The 24,483-nt window shown below is 46.8% G+C and overlaps 1 protein-coding gene across 1 annotated transcript in view; it reads right to left on the bottom strand.

Annotated features, from left to right (window-relative positions):
- The window catches only part of MTHFD1 (methylenetetrahydrofolate dehydrogenase, cyclohydrolase and formyltetrahydrofolate synthetase 1), a 75,233-nt gene extending 51,470 nt beyond the window's left edge, over positions 1-23,763 (bottom strand). The window contains exons 1-8 of the mRNA XM_081910642.1: positions 23,608-23,763; positions 12,663-12,747; positions 11,660-11,719; positions 10,444-10,497; positions 9,610-9,746; positions 8,368-8,468; positions 3,062-3,198; positions 2,204-2,315 (exon numbers count right to left, since the gene is read on the bottom strand). Coding sequence (XP_081766768.1) covers positions 2,204-2,315; positions 3,062-3,198; positions 8,368-8,468; positions 9,610-9,746; positions 10,444-10,497; positions 11,660-11,719; positions 12,663-12,747; positions 23,608-23,648 — 727 coding nt within the window. The 5' untranslated portion in view covers positions 23,649-23,763. The remainder of the gene's footprint in view (positions 1-2,203; positions 2,316-3,061; positions 3,199-8,367; positions 8,469-9,609; positions 9,747-10,443; positions 10,498-11,659; positions 11,720-12,662; positions 12,748-23,607) is intronic.
- Positions 23,764-24,483: the final 720 nt, after the last annotated feature.

Below are 24,483 nucleotides of genomic sequence, written 5' to 3'. Positions count from 1 at the left end.
AAAGCTATTTTTAGCCATCTCACCCCTTGCTTTGGTAAGACCTATTGCAATCATTAACAGTCATCAACAGGTCTACCACACCTATCTGCCAATCACCCATTCCCACCACCCTTCTGAGTAATATCCCTCCCCACCCTCTCACTATACATAAGGGTCTGGTGACTTCTGTTTCAGTGTATCTGAAGAAGTGTTCATGCACATGAAAGCTCATACCAAGAACTAACTTAGTTGGTCTCTAAGGTGCTACTGGAAGGATTTTTTTTATTTTGTTTCGAATCAAGGGGCTGTGAGGGAAGGTCGCAACATTCGGGACTTTTAAGAGGAAAGGCGAGTAAGAGGTTATCATGATAGCACTGAAAAATATGGAATTTGCTCCTGTAAGAGGCAGCGATAACCACCAAATTGCATTTCTTTAAAGGAGGATTAGACGAACTCCATGGAGGATAAGGCTCTCAACGGCTACTGTGTGCTGGCTCCACAGTTTGAGGCCGTAGCGGATAGCTCAATCAGTAAGAGTGTGGTGCAGATAACACCAGGGTTGCAGGTTCAATCCCTGTAAGGGACAGATGCGTTTTCCTGCACTGCACGCGGTTGGACTGGATGATCCTCAGGGTCCCTTCCAACTCTATTATACCAGTTGCTGGAAACCACAGGAGGGGAGAGCGCTCTTGCTGGTTTCCCACAGACATCTGGCTGGCCACTGTAAGACTAGACGGGACGTTGGCCTGATCCTGCAGGCTCTTCTCATGTTTTTGTTTTCCAGAAACCGCTTTTTTATTTTTTCCCCCTGCAGCATAGTTTTATGAGTATCAATACAGTGGTGCCCCGCAAGACGAACGCCTCGCAAGACGAAAAACCCGCTAGACGAAAGGGTTTTCCGTTTTGGAGGCGCTTCGCAAGACGAATTTCCCTATGGGCTTGCTTCGCAAGAAGAAAGCCCATAGGGAAATCTCCGGGGACCTCTTTTAAATGCTAGCGGTGGGGAGCAAAGCATTCCCCCCCCCCTCCGGCCTTCAGAAGAGGTCCAGGAAGGCTGGCGGGGGCCAAAAGGCTTTGCTCCCCACCGCCAGCATTTTAAAAGCAGTCCGGGATAGCAGGGAAGCGCTTCCCGCTATCCCGGATGGCTTTTGAAGGCAGGCGGGGGGAGCAAAGACTTTTGCCCCCCGCCCGCCTTCAGAAGAGGTCCAGGACCTCTTCTGAAGGCGGGCGGGGGGCAAAAGTCTTTGTCCCCCCTGCCTGCCTAACCGGGGGTTTTTTAATCGCCCCGGGACTGTCCTGGGGCGATTTAAAAGCCCCCGGACCGCTTTTGAAGGCAGGCGGGGGGGGGAGCAAAGATTTTTGCCCCCCGCCCGCCTTCAGAAGAGGTCCAGGACCTCTTCTGAAGGCGGGCGGGGGGCAAAAGTCTTTGTCCCCCCTGCCTGCCTTCCCGGGGGCTTTTAAATCGAATTCCTCCGCTGTCCCGGGGCGATTTTAAAATGCTGGCGGGCGGCAGCGCTGCCGCCCGCCAGCATTTTAAGATCGCCCCGGACAGCGGAGAAGTCCTCCGCTGTCTCAGGGTTTTTAAAATGCTGACGGGCGGCAGCGAAGGCTTCGCTGCCACCCGCCAGCATTTTAAGATCGCCCCGGGACAGCGGAAAAGTCTCCGCTGTCCCGGGAAGGCAGGCGGGGGGGAAGCAAAGACTTTCGCCCCCCGCCAGCCTTCAGAAGAGGTCGGGGGACAGACTGTCCCCGGACCTGGTCTGAAGGCGGTTTCCATAGGAACGCATTAATTGATTTTTAATGCATTCCTATGGGAAACCGTGCTTCGCAAGACGAAAAACTCGCAAGACGAAAAGACTTGCGGAACGAATTAATTTCGTCTTGCGAGGCACCACTATATGTAAGGTTTTTATACAGTCTATCAATCTTTATTATGGTCCAGAGACCCAACAAATCGTTACAAAGCAATGCACAATTCAGACAGCCTACCTCCAGGTTAAACAAGCATTTTGTTCACACTTAAAGATAGGGGTCATTGGTTCTTGCAACCACCGATTAAAAACTTCGCCACTGCTAATGTTCTAGCGTTTGTCCGGTCTTTCAACAGGAACCTGACATAGTGAGCCTCTGATTTTCCCGGGAAAGGTACCAGCAAGGGTAATATCAGTTCAGCCCAGCTTGCTCATATTTCACATGGTGCAACGCCTTTTTTTAAAAAAATTACCTGGTATGTGGTTGATTCCACAGTCAATCACGACCGCGCCAGGTTTGATCCAATCTCCTTTCACCATCTCTGCCTTGCCAGCAGCAACCACCAGGATATCCGCTTTGCTGACCTGCAAACAGAGCTTGCATCAACCCAGGGTTCACCAGGCATGCTCTACCACCCTTCCCTCTTGCTCAGTCTCTCTACTACCCCACCCCTTTAAAGCAAATACTCTATTTTAAAAGAAATGTTTAAAGACAGGGAGAAGAGAGGAGAAGAGCCCAGTGGTGGCTAGAGTCCTGCAAGGCCCTTCCCTCTTGATCCCATGCTTGATAGGGACGTAGGAGAGGGCCTTCTTGGTGGCTGCTCCCAGACTCTGGAACTCCCCTCCACTTGAGAAGTCAGACTGGCGCTGCACTATTTTTATTGTAATTATCTGTATAGCTGTTACAGATTTTGATGTATGAGTGGGTGGGTGTGTATTTGTGTATACATACATCTGTGTGTGGATATTGTTTAATTCCCCCCCCCATTGTTTTAGCTGTTCCCATCAGGGGGGAGAGTGAGCTATAAATAAATTTAGAAGAACAACAAGAACAGGAAGAAGAAGAAGTAGTAGGGTGTAATGCAGGAGGCCAACAGTAGGTGGAGCCAGAGCCAACGATGGGCAGAGCCAACTAATCCTATCTTTGTCCCCTGCATCCTCTCTGCTGACTTCTACAAGGAAACTAGTGAAGAGGGTGGTGATACAATGACTACTGCAATTGACACACGATAGTATCACCAAGGCCACTTTGTACTTCCAAGCACCATAATAAATAAAAATAATAACAACAATAATTTATTATTTATATCCCGCCCGCCTCCCAGCCTTACCTCCTCAGCCAGGGACGCAGTCTTCGAGTGGCATGTCGTCACAGTCGCGTGATTCCAGAGCAGGAGGTCGTGCATCGGAGCTCCAACTATCTTGCTGCGACCAATCACCACGGCTCTTTTCCCAGCCACCTGAACACCTGAAACACAGAACTGACAACTTAGTTTTGCCTGAATTCTGAGCTGTGGTAATGACGTATTTCAGCCTCTAGGGCTTGTGGGATTCCACTGCATGAAAAAAGCAGAAGCTATACCGCTGAGCCACTTTGCTTCCCCACAGGAACGGTGGCATCTTTCTCCTATATACAGTGGTACCTCAGGTTACATACGCTTCAGGTTACATACGCTTCAGGTTACAGACTCCGCTAACCCAGAAATAGTGCTTCAGGCTAAGAACTTTGCTTCAGGATAAGAACAGAAATCAGGCTCCGGCAGCGTGGCGGCAGCAGGAGGCCCCATTAGCTAAAGTGGTGCTTCAGGTTAAGAACAGTTTGAGGTTAAGAACGGACCTCCGGAACAAATTAAGTACTTAACCCGAGGTACCACTGTATATATAATTTTTATTTATTTTCCATTTAATATTATACATTCACATCATTATTATCCAAAATACTGCCCTGGCTCTTTAGAGCCTATTGACTTCCTTCCCTCTTGCCTCATGGCTTTCAAAATCAACCTTTATATCATTGCAATTTATACATTTTACAATTCTAATTACGCTCATTACAGAATGGCTCAAAATTTACATTAATATAAAAAGACGGAAAATCTCTCATTACAAGTCTTCAAACAGCCCTGCTAGTGACGTTAATTGCTTACAATAATCTTCCAGATATTGTATAAATTTACTCTAATCCCTTTGGAATACTTGATTGCGCTGGTTTTGGATTTTTCCTGTCAGCTTTGCCAGTTCTGCAAAGTCCATCATCTTCACCTGCAACTCTTCTTTCACTGGTACTTTTTGTTATTTCCATTTTTTGGCTAAAATAACTCTTGCCGCAGTTGTTGAACACATAGAGTCTTTTATCTTCCCTCAGTATCTCTTCACCCACTATACCCAGTAAAAAGGCTTCTGTTTTTTTAACAAAAGTATTTTTAAACATTTTCTTTAACTCATTATATACCATTTCCCAGAAAGCCTTTACCTCTTTGCAAGTTCACCACATGTGGTAGAAGATACATTTCCTTTCCTGATGATTTCAAGCACTCATTAGTTCTTACAAAAAAAATTCCTTCCAGTAGCACCTTAAAGACCAACTAAGTTAGTTCTTGGTATGAGCTCTCGTGTGCATGCACACTTCTTCAGATACACTGAAACAGAAGTTTCCAGACCCTTCTATATAGTGAGAAGGTGGGGAGGGGTATTACTCAGAAGGGTGGTGGGAATGGGTGATTGGCAGATAGCTGTGATGAGCCTGTTGACGACTCTTAACGACTGCAATAGGTCTTACAGGAAAAAGCAAGGGGTGAGAAGGTGAAAAGTGGCTTTGTCATGTATAATGAGATAAGAATCCAATGTCTTTGTTCAGGCCAGGTTTCTCCATGGTTTTAAGTTTGGTGATAAGTTGCAATTCAGCAGCTTCTCTTTCCAGTCTATTTCTGAAATTCCTTTGTAGTAAAACAGCTACTTTGAGATCTTGTATAGAATGTCCTGGGAGATTGAAGTGTTCTCCTACTGGTTTCTCTGTTTTGTGATTCCTGATGTCCGATTTATGTCCGTTTATTCTTTGGCGTAAGGTCTGGCCTGTTTGTCCAATATAGAGAGCTGAAGGACACTGTTGGCATTTGATGGCATATACAATGTTAGACGATGAGCAATTAAATAGTCCTGAGATGGTATGTGTGATGTTGTTGGGGCCAGTAATGGTGTTGTCTGGGTGTATGTGGTAGCAAAGTTGGCATCTGGGTTTATTGCAGGCTCTGGTGCCAGTGTCCGTGTTAGGTCTGGTTGTAGTATTATTGTGGGTTAGGAGTTGTTTGAGATTGGGTGGCTGTCTGTAGGCAATGAAAGGTCTTCCTCCCAGAGCTTGAGAAAGAGAACTGTCATTGTCCAGGAGAGGTTGTAGATCTCTGATGATGCGTTGTACTGTTTTAACTTGTGAGCTGTATGTGATGACTAGAGGTGTTCTGTTATTTTCTTTTTTGGGTCTGTCTTGTAGCAAGTTCTCTCTGGGTATCAGTCTGGCTCTGTTGATCTGTTGTCTAACTTCATCTGCTGGTTATTTTAGTTCTAAAAAGGTTTGCTGTAGATCTCTTAGGTAAGAGTCTCTGTCTGTAGAATTGGAACAGATGCGGCTGTAACGTAGTGCCTGGCTATATACAATGGACTGTTTGGTATGTTGGGTATGTTTGGGATGGTAGCTAGAGGCATGTAGATATGTTTGTCGGTCAGTTGGTTTACGGTATAAGGTGGTGTCTATGCGCCCATCCTGTATTTTTATAGTAGTGTATAGAAGTGTGCATGCACACGAAAGCTCATACCAAGAACTAACTTAGTCATAGGCGCCGACTCCATGGGGCCTGAGGGGGCCCGAGCCCCCTCAAAAATTCGTTTGGGGGGGCTCTGCCCCCCCAATAATTTAAGAAAACTATTACCGTAAATTTCGCTCTGTGCGTGTTATTGAGCGAATGTGTGGTCCCTGGAGCTGACTCGCCGGAGCGCAGGGGCAAAAATAGGCAAAAATAAGATCGGGCAGTCGGGCGGAGGGAAGGCAGAAGCTTTCCTCAGGGTCTTACTGCCCACCCGCTTCTGTTGCTGCGTTTGCTCAAACTCAACAAAGAGCAGGGAATCCCCTGCCCTCCTGGCAAGCAGAGGGTTAAGGAAAGGATCGAGTCCTTCCTTCTAATTCTTTCCTAGTTACACTGCGTGCAGGCTCCAGGTGGGAGAGAGAGAGAGAGAGGGCTGGCTTGGGGGGGGGGACTTTTGCCTTCCTTTCCTCCCCCCCACCCCGTTAAACTCATCGCCTGCATTCTTAGCCAGCTGCTTCTCCGCACACCCCTCTTGTGCTTCTTGTCCCTTCTGTGTTTTTCCTTCCCTCCCCATTTAAAACGTGGTGACAAAGCACGGATCCACATGGATCCTCAGGATTTTTGCATTGGGTCACCCCAAATTCACCATCAGATCACATTACATGTCCATGGCTACAGTCTGTACCAAAAAAATCACGCACCCACTGTGGCCTGGGGCTGCAATGGTGCAAAAACGTGGTTACAAAGCATGGATCCACAGGATCTTTGCACTGGGTCACCTCAAATTCACCATCAGATAACATACCATGTCCATGGCTACAGCCTGCACCAAAAAAATCACGCACCCACTGTTGCCTAGGGTCACAGTGGTGCAAAAACGTGGTTACAAAGCACGGATCCACATGGATCCTCAGGATTTTTGCATTGGGTCACCCCAAATTCACCATCAGATCACATAGCATGTCCATGGCTACATCTTGCACCCAAAAAATCACGCACCCACTGTTGCCTAGGGTCACAGTGGTGCAAAAACGTGGTTACAAAGCACGGATCCACATAGATGCTCAGGATTTTTGCATTGGGTCACCCCAAATTCACCATCAGATCACATAGCATGTCCATGGCTACATCTTGCACCCAAAAAATCACGCACCCACTGTTGCCTAGGGTCACAGTGGTGCAAAAACGTGGTTACAAAGCATGGATCCACATGGATCCTCAGGATTTTTGCATTGGGTCACCCCAAATTCACCATCAGATCACATAGCATGTCCATGGCTACATCTTGCACCCAAAAAATCACGCACCCACTGTTGCCTAGGGTCACAGTGGTGCAAAAACGTGGTTACAAAGCATGGATCCACATGGATCCTCAGGATTTTTGCATTGGGTCACCCCAAATTCACCATCAGATCACATAGCATGTTCATGGCTACATCTTGCACCCAAAAAATCACGCACCCACTGTTGCCTAGGGTCACAGTGGTGCAAAAACGTGGTTACAAAGCACGGATCCACATAGATCCTCAGGATTTTTGCATTGGGTCACCCCAAATTCACCATCAGATCACATAGCATGTCCATGGCTACATCTTGCACCCAAAAAATCACGCACCCACTGTTGCCTAGAGTCACAGTGGTGCAAAAACGTGGTTACAAAGCATGGATCCACATGGATCCTCAGGATTTTTGCATTGGGTCACCGCAAAATCACCATCAGATCACATAGCATGTCCATGGCTACATCTTGCACCAAAAAAATCACGCACCCACTGTTGCCTAGGGTCACAGTGGTGCAAAAACCGTGGTTACAAAGCATGGATCCACATGGATCCTCAGGATTTTTGCATTGGGCTACTCCAAACTCACTGTCAGATATTAAAAATCTTTATAAAATAGAGAATTAAATACATACAGAATGTTAAATTTTCAGTTTCGAAATATTAGTACTAGTTTAGTACTGTATTTCTATATTACAATAGTACTGTATTAGTTATTTTCAAATACTTAAATATTTTTAGGGTGTAAGACCCAATTAAAGCCCGTTATTTACATACAGTATTACAGTATTTACATACAGTATTAGGCATACTGTATTAACTTTATTAACTGTATTAAAGCATTAACTTTGAGATATTATTTTTATTTAATGAACCCTCAGCCTTATTCAAAGTAAGCTTAAATTAGCTATTTCACTTTTTAATCAAAGTGCTATTACCGTGTGACAGCAATATTTTATGTTTTATTCTTTTAATGATAGTTTAGGATTTATTTAAATATCATTTCAGTCTTTTCAGAGCTATATATTCACTGCTCTGTAATAGTCTATAAGCATAATTGTTACTGTAAATTAAATTAGCTTTTTACGAAAATACCAAGCGTGTTTATGTTTTGTTTCTTTTTTCAAAGCCAAAAAGTGTTTCAGGCTTGTCGAGTTTCCCGGAGTGTGGAGTTATAGAGAGTCGAGTTTTCGGGGTTCTAATGTTGATCATATGACTCTAAAATACTTTAAAAAAACTTTAAAACTCACTAATTTTCATCTAAAATTTAGAAAACTTCCAGGGGCAGGACCCGGTATGGGCCCCCCCAATATTTTTTATAAGTCGGCGCCCCTGAACTTAGTTGGTCTTTAAGGTGCTACTGGAAGGAATTTTTTTTGTTTTGACTATGGCAGACCAACACGGCTACCTATCTGTCATTAGTTCTTGTACATTTTAGCCCTTTCCTTAATATTTTGTCCCTACCACGGCAAAACACAACAGGACCTTAATTCCTCCTGGACCTCTTTCACAGTAGCATCTTTACCAAGGCAAGAGGCCACATGGCTTTTCCTTGCTCACCTGTCTGCCTGATGAGCTCCATGCATCCTTTCGGTGTACAGGGGATGAAACAGTCTCCGAGGTCGCCGCGTGAGAGCTTCCCTGCATTAATACTGCTCAAGCTGAAAAGGTGAGAACAAAGCAGCAGTGGTCAGCGGTCTTTGAGGAAGGAAAAAGCTGGCTGGAATTCTATTCCCTCGTTCTAAGTCTGGGGCAAACTGAAGCGCAACCTCCTCTGGAAATAAATGGGGGACGGGGGACGCAAATGTTATCTGTTCCAGAAGGTGCAAGCATCTGGTTCTGGACTGAAATCCCTTTGCCATATACGGTATGCATGTGATATAGGCCTGAAATTTTCTCATTTCAGTAGCAAAGATCTCACTTCAGAAGCAAAGATCACCAGTGTCAAAGCATTGATTCTTCAACACCAACTTGGACTCGTCATGTTATGCAGATGTCTGATTATCGTCTTCCAAAGCAACTACTCTACTCCGAACTTAAAAATGGAATGCGTAATGCTGGTGGGTCAACAAAAGAGGTTCAAAGACTCTCTCAAGGAGGCAAATCTATATATATATAAAAAAAGTAGTATACAGTGGTACCAAAGGTTACAGATGCTTCAGGTTACAGACTCCGCTAACCCAGAAATAGTGCTTCAGGTTAAGAACTTTGCTTCAGCATGAGAACAGAAATCGTGCGGCAGCAGCGTGGCGGCAGCGTGAGGCCCCATTAGCTAAAGTGGTACCTCAGGTTAAGAACAGTTTCAGGTTAAGAACGGACCTCCGGAACGAATTAAGTTCTTAACCTGAGGTACCACTGTATAAACACTGAGAACTGGGAAACACTTGCCTGCAGGCGCTCCAGTTGGAGAACAGCCTTTACCAAGGTGTCATGTGTTTTGAAGAAACTCGAACTCAGGACAAAAGGAAGAAACGCGCTAAGAGGAAGGCACGCTTGGCAAAACCCTCACTGTGATCAATTTCCCGCCTGGAAACCTACATCCCCACTGTGGAAAGACATGCAGATCCAGAACTGGCCTCCACAGTCACTTACAGACTCACTTTTAAAACCGTGTTTATGGAAGACAATCTTACTCAGCTAGGAGGGATCGCCAAAGAAGAAAGAAACCTTCTCACTTCAGTCTCATCTCCAGGCACCTCTCTGGGATTACAGAGGACATTCCTATTTCTACCTTGAAATTGCCAGGAATTGAACCCGGGACCTTGCCTACAAGGTAGACCTTTGACCCTTCCGCAAGCTTACCCGTCCACATCCTTTTCAGGTGCCACAGAATTGGTGACTTTCTCCGTGTTGATGGGCTTGTTGGTATCCAACGGCAATTGTACTATAAACCCATGAACAGCAGGGTCATCGTTCAGATTGTGAATGCATCTCAGCACCTGTTCGTTTAAAAGCAGGAACAGGACAGGGGGTGGGGGTGGAGAGAATTAGAAACAGGTGAGGTTCTGCAACAAAATGTTGCAGCATAGCATTCTCCTGTTCAGGGTTCCAGTCTGCCATTCTATCTCCCTTCCTTCTATTCCCCACTGCTCCCCACACCTGTCAGCATTCTGTGCCTACTGAGCATGCTAACCCATCATGCTAGTCCTCACTGAGCTGTTTTGAACCTTCTCTCTCCGTTTTTCCCCGTACATGTGGTACATGTGTATAGTTGGGGGGCGTTTTGGGAGGGGTCACAGGAGGATGAACACACTTATATCTGTTAAAATATTTGAATTATCGACTGATGTCTGAGGGTCGCTCTCACTTCCATCCCTGAGGAAGTTTATAAATAACTCCTCTGTATGAAAGGAGGAAATTAGCTATCTAGACAACAAGATGGTTCATTACAGCACTTTAATTTTGTATCTCATAGAATCGTTCTCTCTCCTGAACCTCCCAACATGCAGCTTCATAGCACAATAGCAGATGAGAGTAAGGTCACAGGTTCAATCCCAGGGACCTCCAACTGAAAAAGATCGCAGGAAGAAGATTTAGGAATCGATGAGGCACTTTCAGAAGAAACCGTGATCCGGCAAATGCAACAGGATCTCCCTGTGAAACCCCAGAGAGATTGGTAAAGCAGAACGGGGTTACCTCAGCTTCTGTTGCAGTGCTTGGCAGCTTGATGTGGTTGGCATTGATCCCGATCTGGAAAATAAGACGGAGAACAAAATAGAAATCATTAGGTTCTATGAATTGTGATGTGATTAGATGAAAAGCAGCCAAGTAATTTTCTCATTCTGGAAGGCTCAGGAAAGAGACGGCAGAATTGAGCCGAAACCTTTGGCTCCCTTCTTCTCCGCGCCACATGCACAGAAAGGGACCTTGCTCTGGGCAACTTTTCCAGAGAGGGAAAGTGTTTGCCCACTGGGCAGGAAAACACGTTGCCAAGGCAACCAGGAGACATGTGCCGTCTTCTCACGCTGTGGTTTAGCTGTCCACCATCAACAAGGCAGTGTGCGACAGCAACAGTATGTCTCCTATTTGCCCTCTTCTCCCTGGTCTTGGGATATAAACAGAAATAATATTCAGAACATTTTGTCTTTCTTTCTTTCTTTCTTTCTTTCTTTCTTTCTTTCTTTCTTTCTTTCTCACTCACTGTGACTTTCCATGGAGGCGCTTATTTGGAGCAGCTGGGAATCAGGGCAACGACCACAGATCGGTGGCAGACCATAATGTTCTGGGAAGGGATGTAGCTCAGTGACAAGAGCGTCTGCCGTTGCTGTCAGTCAGCGAGGATAACACTAAGTTGGATGGAGCAATGGTCTGGCCCAGTACATGGCAGCTTCCGATGTTTCGAACTCACTCCCCACATGCAGATTGGCCATCCTGTTTGCCCATCACAACGTTCCTCCTAGAACGTTGCATCCTTTCCATGCGCCGCTGCCACAGCCATGAATGGCGAGAGGAGTGCAGAACGACCATGGCTACACATGGCGCTGAAGCAAACACACAGGTGCTCTCCCTGAGTCACTGCTTCCTTGGCTCTGATGTGGTCCACCAGGCTATACCCACTGTGCCTCACAGCCTTTCTCAGATGTGAAGGAAATAAGCAGCTATCCTATCTTTAAAAGACATCTGAAGGCAGCCCTGCTCAGGGACGTTTTTAATATTTAATGCTGTACTGTTTTTAACGCTTGAATGGGAGCCGCCCAGAGTGGCTGGGGAAACTCAGCCAGATGGGCGGGGTATAAATAATTATTATTATTATTATTATTTTATTATTATTAAATTATCAACACCAAAGTGAAAAGGGGGAATGAAACACTCCAGAGAACCCTATGCTATTTGGGTGTGTGGGTAATATTACCTCAGCAGCGGCCTTGAGTTTCATGTTAATGTAGAGATTTGAATCATCCCGATCACCAACCTTTAGAAGGAGGAAGAGGAAAAAAATAAATCACAAACAGAAGGCAATTTATTAGTTTCACTTAGTTTTGGTTCGGTTCCTAAGATAACTTAGCTCAAGGAAGTCAATGAAAGAAAAGTTTCTCATCCCCCCCGCCCAATTGTGTAACCACTGACAGGGTGTCTCCTCTTTGGTTTTTTTTTAAATAATATTTATTAAAGTTTCAAAAAGATTACAAAAAGAAAAACAGAAAAACAGAAAATACAAAATACAGAAAAAGTAAAAACATTTTTTTTAAAAATCCATCTTTCCATATCTTGTCTTTCATTTACTTGTTTCCTTGACCTCCTCACACCTCCCTTTTTTGTATTCTAGTTCAATTAATTATTTCATCAAATCCTTTCCTGACAGGGTGTCTCCTCGCCCCCCCCCCCAAGCTCATCCAGACGGTAATAGGACCCTCCTTTAAGGGTCCTATTGGTATGGAGGAGGGAACCTCACACAAAATTAGCAGACCTCCCAGTTTGGGGCAACCCCACCCTCTAATAATAGGCCTCCATACCAAATCCCACATTACACAAGAACCGTCTGCTTCCTGACGTTCCTCTTCGGTCACTGAAATTCCACTGAAATGGGCAATAGCAAATGGGGGAAAAGGGTTAAGCCTTTCCTCATCCCTATAAATTTTAATTTCCTCCTCCCAAAGACTGCTTCGCAGATAATAAGTATTATTTCAAGACACAAAGTGGCCACGGATTACACCGTTCCAGACAGGCCAATGCCAAAGTTTCAGATAGATAGATAGATAGATAGATAGATATTACAGAAAAACTGTTTTTGCGTGAAATTCTGTCCAAAATATCATGAGGACATCCAAGTGGGTGAATGACGCTGTAACGTCTGACCCTGTGAGAATCTGCTTTAGATGAAAACAAATCTCAAAATTGTAGATATAGCCGCTAACCTGTAGAATTGCAAGGCCTGGTCTGAAGCCTGGGACTCTCTCCTTCATTTCTGCCACTTGGCTCTTGAGTCTCTGCCTCACTTGCCTAGAAAAGGAAGAGATCGGAGGGAGAAAAGGAAGGCACCGGTCACAAATCCAGCAGCAGGAAAAACTAGGAGAAGTAGAGTTCCAAACAGATGTGCCAGGGTTCAAACCAACTTGGAACTTTCTGGAAGACTTAATCTTGGAACCTATGTACCCCTAACTACTACTTTGCTACCTCTACCCATAGAGGAAACTTCCCCTACTTGGCGCCCTCCATGTTGTGGACTACAACTCCCATCAGCCCCAGCCAGCCTGGTCAGGGTGATGGGAGATGTAGTCCTGGGAGGCACCAGGTTGGGGAACGCTGCCATAATGCATGAAGGTGGAGAGAGAAATTGTGACAAAGCAAAACTGTAAGGACCCAGGGAGCTGCATTATACTGAATCAGACCTTTGGTCCACCTAGCTCAGTACAGTGGTATCTCGGGTTAAGAGCTTAATTCGTTCCGGAGGTCCGTACTTAACCTGAAACTGTTCTTAACCTGAAGCACCACTTTAGCTAATGGGGCCTCCTGCTGCCGCTGAACGATTTCTGTTCTTAACCTGAAGCAAAGTTCTTAACCTGAGGTAATATTTCTGGGTTAGCGGAGTCTGTAACCTGAATCGTATGTAACCTGAATCGTATGTAACCTGAGGTACCACTGTAGTGTCCACACTGACTGGCAGCAGCTCTCTGGGGAGATGCTGGGGACTGAACCCGCAACCTTCTGCATGCAAAGCATGCAGTCCAAGACACCAAGGTCCAATCACAGAGTCAGTGGTACCTCGGGTTACATACAATTCAGGTTACAGACTCAGCTAACCCAGAAATAGTACCTCGGGTTAAGAACTTTGCTTCAGGATGAGAACAGAGATTGCACAGCGGCAGCAGCGGGAGGCCCCATTAGCTAAAGTGGTGCTTCAGGTTAAGAACAGTTTCAGGTTAAGAACGGACCTCCAGAACCAATTAAGTTCTTAACCCGAGGTACCACTGTAAAGCAGTTTTCAAGAGGCAGCAAGGAAATCCATGCATTTTCACGGGAAACATCTGTGTAAACACGCCATTTGTTACTCTGCATTGGTCTCAGTACGTTTCCGAGCACATTTCAAAGTGTTGGTGCTGACCTTTAAAGCCCTAAACGGCCTCGGTCCAGTATACCTGAAGGAGCGTCTCCACCCCCATCGTTCTGCCCAGACACTGAGGTCCAGCGCCGAGGGCCTTCTGGCGGTTCCCTCATTGTGAGAAGCCAAGTTACAGGGAACCAGGCAGAGGGTCTTCTCGGTAGTGGCGCCCGCCCTGTGGAACACCCTCCCTTCAGATGTGAAGAAATTAAGCAGCTATCCTATCTTTAAAAGACATCTGAAGGCAACCCTGTTTAGGGAAATTTGTAATATTAAATGCTGTATTGTTTTTAACACTTGATTGGGAGCCGCCCAGAGTGGCTGGGGAAACTCAGCCAGATGGGCAGGGTATAAATAATAAATTATTATTATTATTACTGATTGCATCCCGCATTTTTCTCCGAGGAGCTCAGGGTGGCGCACATAGTTCTCCCCCTTGTGTAATTCCCACAGCAACCCTGTGAGGTAGGTCAGGCTGAGGGGCAGTGACGGGCCCAAGGCCACCCTGTGAGCTTCATGGCCAAGTGAAGAATCATAGAATCATAAAATTGGAAGAAACCACAAGGGCCATCGAGTTCAACCCCCTGCCAAGCAGGAAACACCATCAGAGCACTCCTGACATATGGTTGTCAAGCCTCTGCTTAAAGACCTCCAAAGAAGGAGACTCCACCACACTCCTTGGCAGCAAATTCCACTGTCAAACAGCTCTTACTGTCAGGAAGTTCTTCCTAATGTTTAGGTGGAATCTTCTTTCTTGTAGTTTGGATCCATTGCTCCGTGTCCGCTTCTCTGGAGCAGCAGAAAACCACCTTTCTCCCTCCTCCATGTGACATCCTTTTATATATTTGAACATGGCTATCATATCACCCCTTAACCTCCTCTTCTCCAGGCTAAACATGCCCAGCTCCCTTAGCCGTTCCTCATAAGGCATCGTTTCCAGGCCTTTGACCATTTTGGTTGCCCTCCTCTGGACACGTTCCAGTTTGTCAGTGTCCTTCTTGAACTGTGGTGCCCAGAACTGGACTCGAACCCTGGTCTCTCCCAGGTTCCTAGTCAGACACCCTAACCAAAATACCACACTGGCTCTCAAATTACACCATGCTGGCTCTCACTCCACCCGATTTAGGAACAGAAAAGCAAACACAATGAGCTACGCCAACACAAAGAAACCACAATTCATTCTCATCTGTACTATACGTAGGATCTCATGGATAAGTAGCTGTTTCTTGTTCATGATATAGCTGGTCTCCAACTGCTGTTCAGGCACAAGCTAAAAAGATTAAGTCAGGCACATTCATTGTGCGTTTAAAAATAATAAGATTTAAAAATAAGAACCCCAGTGAAAACAAAATCAAATGGATCCGCCAGTTGCTATTACAGTCACTCTTGAGGCGCACTGCACCACGCCGGTTTGCAGAAATAATAATACTCGCATTGCAATGCCATCTACTGAGCGCAGGGTGCAGCTGCAGGTAACAGAAACTGCTTTTGCAAATAAAAAAAGGTTTTAATTAAAAAGCGTAAGGCCCATTTTCAGCCTGTAGATATTCATAATATCTGACAAACTATGCAGATCTTCAGCTACTGACCTCTGTTTAAAAGTGTTTTGCTTTGATTTTATAGCTTTCTGCTTCTTACTTTGCCCATCCTGGCACCCTCCAGATGTTGGGAACTAGTTTTGACATCTGGAGAGCAGCAGGTCGGCAAAGGCTGACATAACCCATTTATTCATTATGTAGGTTTTGGCAATGCACTTGTAAAAATGCACAAGGGAAAATCTGCAGAACCCATGATTCTGAGAATGGATCATAAGCCCACCAGCAATTTCTAGGGATAGGGGCTAGATTCTAGGCATGATTTCTTCTTCTTCTTCTTTTGGATAAAAATCTGGTTCTGGCTGCAAAGAAGTTAATACTCACACCTAAGCAAATTATTACTTCTACCTGGAGGAAACCAGTGTGCTACGCAGATCTGTCACCAACATTTGGCATAGCTGGGCAGATTAGGAGAACCACCGCAGATTCACACCCAATCCCCACCCTTAATTTCTTTGCTAGTCCAGCACTCTAAAAAGCACCAGATGGGTGGGTCTTGCCACCCTTTAAATATCCCATAATAACCCCGATCTGGGGAATTGCGGGAAATTAAAAGGGTGGCTAGAGCCAGCTGCCAGCACCACCTAAAACATTGCCACCACCAGGAACCACTGACAAAGGATGCTCTCTCAACTAGGGCCAGGGTCTTTTCAGTACTGGCCCTGACTTGGTGGAACACTCTGTCACAAGAGACTAAGGCCCTGTGGGACTTGACATCTTTCAGCAGTGCCTGCAAGACAGAGCTGTTCCGCCTGGCCTTTGGTTTGGTCTCAGTCTGACCCTTATGTTTCCCTCTCCTTATGGTTTTGATCTATGGGCTACTATTAAAATGAGGCTGCATTTTAAATTGTATTTTAACCTGTATTTTAAAATTGGTGTGGCTCCCCCTCCCATTATGTTTTTATTGTAATTTTACTGGTGTTAGCAGCCCTGAGCCCGGCTCTGGCTGGAGAGGGCGGGGTATAAATAAAAATTTATTATATTATCATTATACCAAGTGAGACCATTGGTCCAGCTAGCGCAGTAGTGTCTTCTGGTGTTGTCTCTTAAGATAATACTTTGCCTGCAAAACCTCCCTTGGGAGGTTGTGGACTCTCCTTCCTTGGGGGTTTTTAAGCAGAGGTTGGATGGCCATCTGCCATGGATGAACTAGTTGAGATTCCTGGATGGCAGTGTTGGACTCTCCCAAAGGACATTCACCTGGCACCTTCATTATACACCTTTAGGCACCAGGCAAAAACATTCTTTCAACCCAGGCTTTTGGTTGATCTGATTTACATCACATGCCCTTTTAAAATGTGTGGGGGTTTTTTGGGGGGGGGCTACTGGGTTGTTGTTTTTATTTTTATTATTTATTTTGTGGTTTTATATCTTGATTTTATTCTGTGAACCGCCCTGAAGCCCCCCAGGTATAGGGCAGTATATAAATTCAATAAATAAATAAAATAAAATAACCCTCAGGGACCCCTTCCAACTGTACAATTCTATGAATCGGCAAAAATACAACACCTGAATCTGTTAGCAGTTAGCACCTCCCCTGCTAACTTTTGTTTCACAATTTTTAGAGTTGGCAGATTCTGTGATGAGCCATAAAGGACAATCTGTTCTAAATGTCAGCTAGTTAATATTTCACCAAAACCCACTCAAATATCTCCCTCGGCTGCAATGCTAGGGGCAGGAAGCGAGGGCTGAAGTCCCAGTACAAGAGATTACAGGTGCCCCGAAAGGTAAAGGGACACCTGACCATTTAGGTCCAGTCGTGGCTGACTCTGGGGTTGTGGCGCTCATCTCGCTTTATTGGCCGAGGGAGCCGGCGTACAGCTTCCAGGTCATGTGGCCAGCATGACTAAGCCCCTTCTGGCGTACCAGAGCAGCGCACGGAAACGCCGTTTACCTTCCCGCCGGAGCGGTACCTATTTATCTACTTGCACTTTGACGTGCTTTCAAACTGCTAGGTTGGCAGGATCTGGGACCGAGCAACGGGAGCTCACCCCATCGCGGGGATTCGAACCACCGACCTTCTGATCGGCAAGTCCTAGGCTCTGTGGTTTAACCCACAGCACCACCCGCATCCCTACAGGTGCCCCTAACTTGTCCCAAATAAATAAAACCTATTGTTCTTCATATTTTGCCCTAATACATGCGTGGGAAACTTTTGTTGTAGGGAGGGCCGCGTTTAAGTCTTAGCGACCTTCTGAGGTGGGCTGGGACGGGGGTGGGTGGGGCTACAAATATGAAGGTTAGATTTTGTACAGGAACATAGCCATCGTGTCTGATTCTCTTTTAAAGACGTCCATGTTGGTGGCCCTCAGTACATGACGCTCGCCCATGGTTCTGTCACAGCTTCTCATCCTAACCAACCTCACAGGGTTGTTGTGAGGGTAAAATGGAGCGGGGCCACAATGCACACCACCCAGAGAAAAGGAAGGACGTAAATGTGATAGTAAACAAAAAACTGTGGGAGCAAAGTACCTTCTTTGGTCTGTCCCACATCTCAGCAAGATAACGTGTGATCAGATACAGCAATGTATAAAGGTCAAGGGACCCCTGACAATTAAGTCCAGCCGTGAATGACTCTGGGGTTGCGGCGCTCATCTCGCTTTACAGGTCGAGGGAGCCGGCGTTTGTTCGCTTCTGCAAACAGTTTTTCTGGGTCATGTGGCCAGCATGACTAAGCTGCTTCTGACGAAACCAGAGCAGCACACGGAAACGCCGTTTACCTTCCCGCCGGAGTGGTACCTATTTATCTACTTGCACTGGCATGCTTTCGAACTGCTAGGTTGGCAGGAGCTGGGACAGAGCAACGGGCGCTCACCCCGTTGCGAGGATTTGAACCGCCAACCTTTCGATCAGCAAGCCCAAGTGGTGGTTTAACCCACAGCGTCACTCGCATCCCTACAGCAATGTAACCTCTGGTTACGTACTTAATTCATTCTGGAGGTCCGTTCTTAACCTGAAACTATTCTTAACCTGAGACACCACTTTAGCCTCCTGCCACCACTGTGCAATTTCTGTTCTCATCCTGAAGCAAAGTTCTTAACCTGAGGTACGATTTCTGGGTTAGTGGAGTCTGTAACCTGAAGCGTCTGTAACCCGAGGCACCACTGTATCTATATATTAAATAACTTTGTGGCAACTGAAAAAGACATACAGATTTATTGTGGCACAATCAATGTAGCAATAGCATTTGCTGCAACATTTACTTCTTGGTTTCACGCTTCTGCAGACGTCATCAACTTGGTGTCCTCCAAATGTTTGGGACTGCAATTTCCATCAGTCCCAGCCAGGAGTTGTAGTCCAGAACATCTGGAGGCTGTTTTCGAAATTCACATTTTGCACCTAGCTACTGACCACTTGTGACCAAGTGCGGGTGCCAGGCTGATAGGACAGCACCTGATACCTCCAAAATCTGGAGGTGCAAGCCTAGGGATCCTTGGACTGTGCTCACACACTAGTAACACACCCTGAAGAATTCTACCCATTATATTTTATCTGCAGAATCAGAATGGATTTCAGGAACCAAAACGCTTTTCCTGTGCAGCCTGAACAAGAGCAGTGAACAACGTTGTAGTTAACTGTTGTCGCTTGTCTTCCACTTAGCCCACCCCACTGCCCTGCTCACAGTTGTGAAGAATATTCTGACGTCATGAATGCTCTGTGTCACCGTTAAGAAAAAGAGGTTGAAATAGGCCAATATATGTGTGGGCTGTCCCTGGATCAAGTGACTTTTCTATTTAATTAAGTTCTTAATCTAGCTCAAAGTTGTCATCTGAACTAGGCAGACGTTTAACTTAGAATCAATCACAGTCAGGAAAAAAAAGACTTACCGTATTTTTTGCTCTATAAGACTCACTTTTTCCCTCCTAAAAAGTAAGGGGAAATGTGTGTGCATCTAATGGAGCGAATGCAGGCTGCGCAGCTATCCCAGAAGCCAGAACAGCGAGAGGGATTGCTGCTTTCACTGCGCAGCGAGCCCTCTTGCTGTTCTGGCTTCTGAGATTCAGAATATTTTTTTCCTTTTTTTCCTCCTCCAAAAACTAGGTGCGTCTTGTGGTCTGGTGCGTCTTATAGAGCAAAAAATACGGGTATGCCAAAATGCTAATTAGACCTTCCATTTTAGCAACTGTAACCTTGGTTTGAGGAGCCATTTGGCACCAAGGTTATTATATAACTGAGTTTCTAACACTATCTGGAGAGTACCAGGTTGGTATAATGATCTGATTGCTATGCAGGAAAAATGCAATGTGCAATGTGGCCTTTTGTCAAGTAAACTACTACCACCGCCAAACAAAAAGGTCCCTTTTGTCTTCTAGTGTAAATTGAAGTGTTGTATGAATGGTATCCCCAACAGCAGAGAGCCCAAGGCAGCCTAGAGCCCTGCTTCAACAGAAAACACAGATTCAAAGCTGTTCTCAAGTTGTAGGTCATTTCAAAGAATAATCTGGATTGAGCAGTTGTAAACAGAATTTCCCCATCTGTAAAATGGGGAACAGAAATAAATAAATATTGTTGCCTCAAATAATGGAAAAAATATATCTCTAAATTTACCTGGCAGGGGGGAAAGCCATGAACTAAACATAAAATTTTGATAGATTTAAAAGAAAGAGGAGGCTTTGCCCTGCAATTGTATTATGAGGCAGCCTGCTTGTGCTGGTTAAAATAATGGATCGTATTGGGAAATGCAGACATTTTAGATCTAGAAGGTCATGACATAAAATTTGGCAGGCATGCTTGTCTGGTATGGGAAAAGCTAAAATTTATATGAGTATTACAAACCACATTATCAGGAAGAATTTGTATAGAGTCTGGGAGAAGTATAAAAATTTGCTGGAAAGAAACACACCTCTATGGTTATCTATGGGAATTGCTTGGAAGACACATTTGTGTGAGCGTTCCAAGAACCCGAAAAGGGGGAAAGGGCATATGTTGCTGCAGGAATTTCACAAATAAAGGGCTAGGGCATTCCACAGGCTTGCAAGTTCAACCAGATGAAACTACAAAGGCTCCCTGGTTAAATTTCATGCAGGCCCAGATCCTGTAGTGCAGTGCTCTTGCCTGAAGCTGTTTGCTTTGCTGGCTCCCTTGTCTTTCCACTTCCAGCGCTGTGTTAAAATTGTGCAATTGGGTGGTGAGCAGGGGAGGGGGGAGAAGGGAAAGGCAGCTGGATCAGATGCCAATTATCTGCTTCCAATGCAAAATTGACATATGAAGGTCAACCCGTATGGATTCAGCGGCAGTAATGAAAGCAGCGCCACTAAATTAAAGCAGTCCACATCGCCCAGCCATCAGCTCTGGTTGCATAAGTGCTATACATTTAAAGCCAATGACTTGCCCCATAATAATCATGGGAACTGTAGTTTACCTCTCGCGGAACTATAATCCCCACCACCCTAAAACTAAACTACAGCTCCCTGCCTGCAAATTGCCTAGGGACGTATATGTCCAATTCACAAATCAATAAATTGCCAATGGTCAGGGATGATGGGAGCTGAGCACATATATAAAGGACTGGGAACCTGCGGCCTTGCAGGACTGCAGTTCCAATCACCGCTGACCACTGGTCATGCTGGCTTGGACTGAAGACAGCATCCCATGGTTTGCATAATTTTCAGCTCCAATGCACCCCTGCACTCAAGGGTAGCGATGAGCTTCAGAAAAGAGACTGCAGGACAATGGCAACACTCATGGTGGAATCCAGTATAACACTGACCCCATCATTTCAACAGCACAAAGATTTCAAGATTTTCCCCAACCCTCTGGGGCAGCTTGGGGAGAGGAAGGGAGCAGTCTTTTGCAGAAGCACAAAACCTCACACAGACGGAACAAGGGAGGCAGCTTCTGCTCTCATGCTGCAAAGAGGTCTAACAAGCCTCCTAGGCGCAGGCAGAAATCTAACAGGTGAGGTTTTTTGTTTTGTGCAGCATGCAGGTACAATGACAGAGGAATAAAACTAAAAGCAGCTTCTTCAGCCAGGCCCCTGGAAAAAAGTGAGCTTTAAAAGCAAAGGTTTCAAAAGAGGACATAGTTTAAGACACACGCATATGATTTCAGGATCAAGGAATCAAATGTTAATCAGTCACGGACCAGCCACTGGGTTAATATTAAGCCAGCAGAGCAATAAAGGGAGACAGGAGACAATTCCATTGGAAATCTCTGCAGGCCACAGCCCTCCTCCCTGGTCCTCTCCCAGTATTTCTGCCAGGCTGGAATGTGTCCTCTCCAAGTCTGATAATACAGTCATACCTCGGGTTACAGACGCTTCAGGTTGCGTGTTTTTGGGTTGTGTACCGTGCCAAACCCGGAAGCACCGGAATGGGTTACTTCCGGGTTTCAGCACTCGCGCATGCGCAGAGGCGTTAAATTGCGCTTTGCGCATGCGCATGCGCAGAAACGCCAAATCGCAACCCGCAGACACAGCGCTGCGGGTTGTGAACGTGCCTCCCGCATGGATCACATTCGCAACCCAAGCGTCCACTGTCCTTTGTTGTGTAGATGGAGAACAGAGACAAGGTGAAGGAGCACATGCTGAGAAGCTCTCCTGCTGTAGAAAGGCAGCATTCGCATTCGCTGCTCTGGCCACTTTTGCCTTCCTCCATGCACAGCACTGAGGCATGGCTCCCCAAAGGCTCCAGGGAGCATAATGGCTCCCTTTGTACGACAGCTCCACCAGGTACCAATCTATATCTGGGCATCGTTCAAAATGCTGGCTTTGATCTATTATCTCCGTCCCACCACCCTCACAGGCATTCTTGGTGGGGGTTGCAGGACAGGGCCTTCTCGGTGGTGGCAGCTCCCAAACTCCATCCCTCGAGAAGCTCGACTCGCTCCCTCCTTGCTGTCCTCCCACCTTCACGTTCCAATGGGCTGCTGGGAACAGACTGCTTTTAAAGAAAGGGCTGGTGCCATGCTGCTTTAATTGCAGTTATCCGTATGCTTTTAAGGTATTTTATCTATATAGTTTAAATTCTGATTGTTGTCCCTGCACTTGAGTTTTTAGCAGTTCTTATTTTTGTTTGTAAACCACCTTCCTTGCAAGTAAGTAAATATATAATGATAATAGTAAAGAATAAAACGTTGCCCAGAATGGAATGCAACCCTCAGGGTGCAGGGGTAAAATCATAGAATTGTAGGGTTGGAAGGGACCACGACGGTCATCTAGTCTAACCCCCTACAATGCAGAAATCTCTTGCTTGAACCAATGTCCCTGAAATTAAAGAGCCCCATAGCTCAGTTGGTCAGAGCATGGTGCTGATAATGCCAAGGTTGCAGGTTCGATTCCTGCATGGGGCAGCTGCATATTCCTGTGTTGCAGGGGGTTGGACTGGATGACCCTCGGGGTCCCTTCCAACTCGACAAGTCTTTGGTTCTATGCTCTAGCGACTGATCTATCCCTGACGACTGGCCATGCTGGCTGGGGCTGATCTGAGTTGCCAGCCCAACAGCAGCTGGAGAGAGCCACGGGGCAGCTAGCCCTGCCCTGGAGGAAAAGGCCAGTCTCGGGTTCGATTTACAGCCCTAGGACACCACCACCTTGCAGAGGCTCAGCAGCGCCGTATCTGGCCCGTGCCTGGATGGGAGACCACCTGGGAACCGGGCACAGGACCCTCCTTTGGCCTCCAGGCGATGGGAGGAAGGCGGGCGATTTCAAAAAAGAAGAAGAAAGAAGTTAAAACGAACGGCAACTTCATGCAACAACGAATAAGTTGGATGGAAGCGAAGGGAAACGGCACGTGGCTTTGGGGGCGTCCGCGTGGGAGGGCTCCCTCCCTCCAAGCACGAGACTCTTAACCTGACGGTCGTGGGTTCGAGTCCCCCGCTGGGACAAAGAGCAGCTGATCCCCGTGGTCCCTTCCAACTCTACCATTCCATGAAGCTGGTGAAATCTACGCCAAGTGGCGCGCAAGTCCCGCGGAACTCCACGCGGGAGACTCCTGTCCGGACGTGCGCTGGGGCGCGCAGCAAACCCGGAATCCTTTATCCTAAGGGGGGTCTGGCCGTCTTGGAGAAGTGGGGCGCAAAACACGCCCCCCCCCACTTACAGCCCCGAGTGCGCCCTAGCAGGCCCCGAGAGCGATGCATACACGCGTCTTCTTCCTCCCCGCCTCCCCGCGCGCAAACCCCGGTCCTCCCCAAAGCCCCGAGGGGGCGGCGGCGGCGGCGACCTACTCGGAAACGGCCTTGCCGCTGATGATCTCGGCGGGAGGCATGGCGACACCCCGGGCGAATGCAGCTCCTGCGCTCAGTGAAGCCCCGATGGTGCCTGCCGAGGGGTCAAAAGAGGAGGCCCGGCCCGCCCTCCCCGCCCCTCTGCACGGGACACCCACGTGGCCGCGAAACTTTTTCCTCTTTCCCTCCCCGCAAGCCCAGGCCGGTCGACCCCGGCCGATCCCCGCCCGCGCCAGGGGCGGAGGCAGCCGGAGGAGGAGGGAGCCAGCGGATCTCCAACGCGACTGGCCGCCTCTTCCTCCGGCGCGCCCGCCCCCTCCAGGCCCCCGATCCGCCCCTTTGTGCGCGATCCAAGGTGCGTCGGTTCCCCCGAGGGAGTGCAACCGCCTCCCTCCCCCTCCTCCTGAGTAGGTGGGGCCGGTGGGGATCCCTCGCTGCCTTTCGATCTGGTGGAAGAGAGGTCACAGGGTGGAAAGAAGGGTGGTTGTGTCGGACCGTAGCTGTCAACTTACAGATTTGAAAATAAGGGGCAGCAGCCTCAAAAATAAGGGATCAGCAGCCAAAATAAGGGATTTTGGCTTCGTTTATACAGAAATCCGCCACTGATGGAGCCATGCTGCTTTGGCTGCCACTGACTGTGTTTTGCAGGGGGTTGGACTAGATGATCCTAAGGGTCTACAACTCCGACCAAAGAAGAGGGGCAGGCAAAACTGATGAACGGCGTCGGTCAGGATGGCAAAGCTTACAGGCAGAATTAGAAACCAGGGAGAGGACCTCTTTAATAAAGAATGGGGAAAGTTTATAATTTAGTTGAAAGGCTATTGTAAAGAGTTACATACATTGGTAGGATTGAGAGAAAACTTGTAGTAAAAATTT

Source organism: Podarcis melisellensis (assembly GCF_964234715.1).
Source record: "Podarcis melisellensis genome assembly, chromosome: 1".
In the NCBI taxonomy this organism is placed as follows: domain Eukaryota; kingdom Metazoa; phylum Chordata; class Lepidosauria; order Squamata; family Lacertidae; genus Podarcis; species Podarcis melisellensis.
The sequence above is the reverse complement of the archived record's forward strand: the minus strand, read 5'-3'. Positions and strand labels throughout refer to the sequence as shown.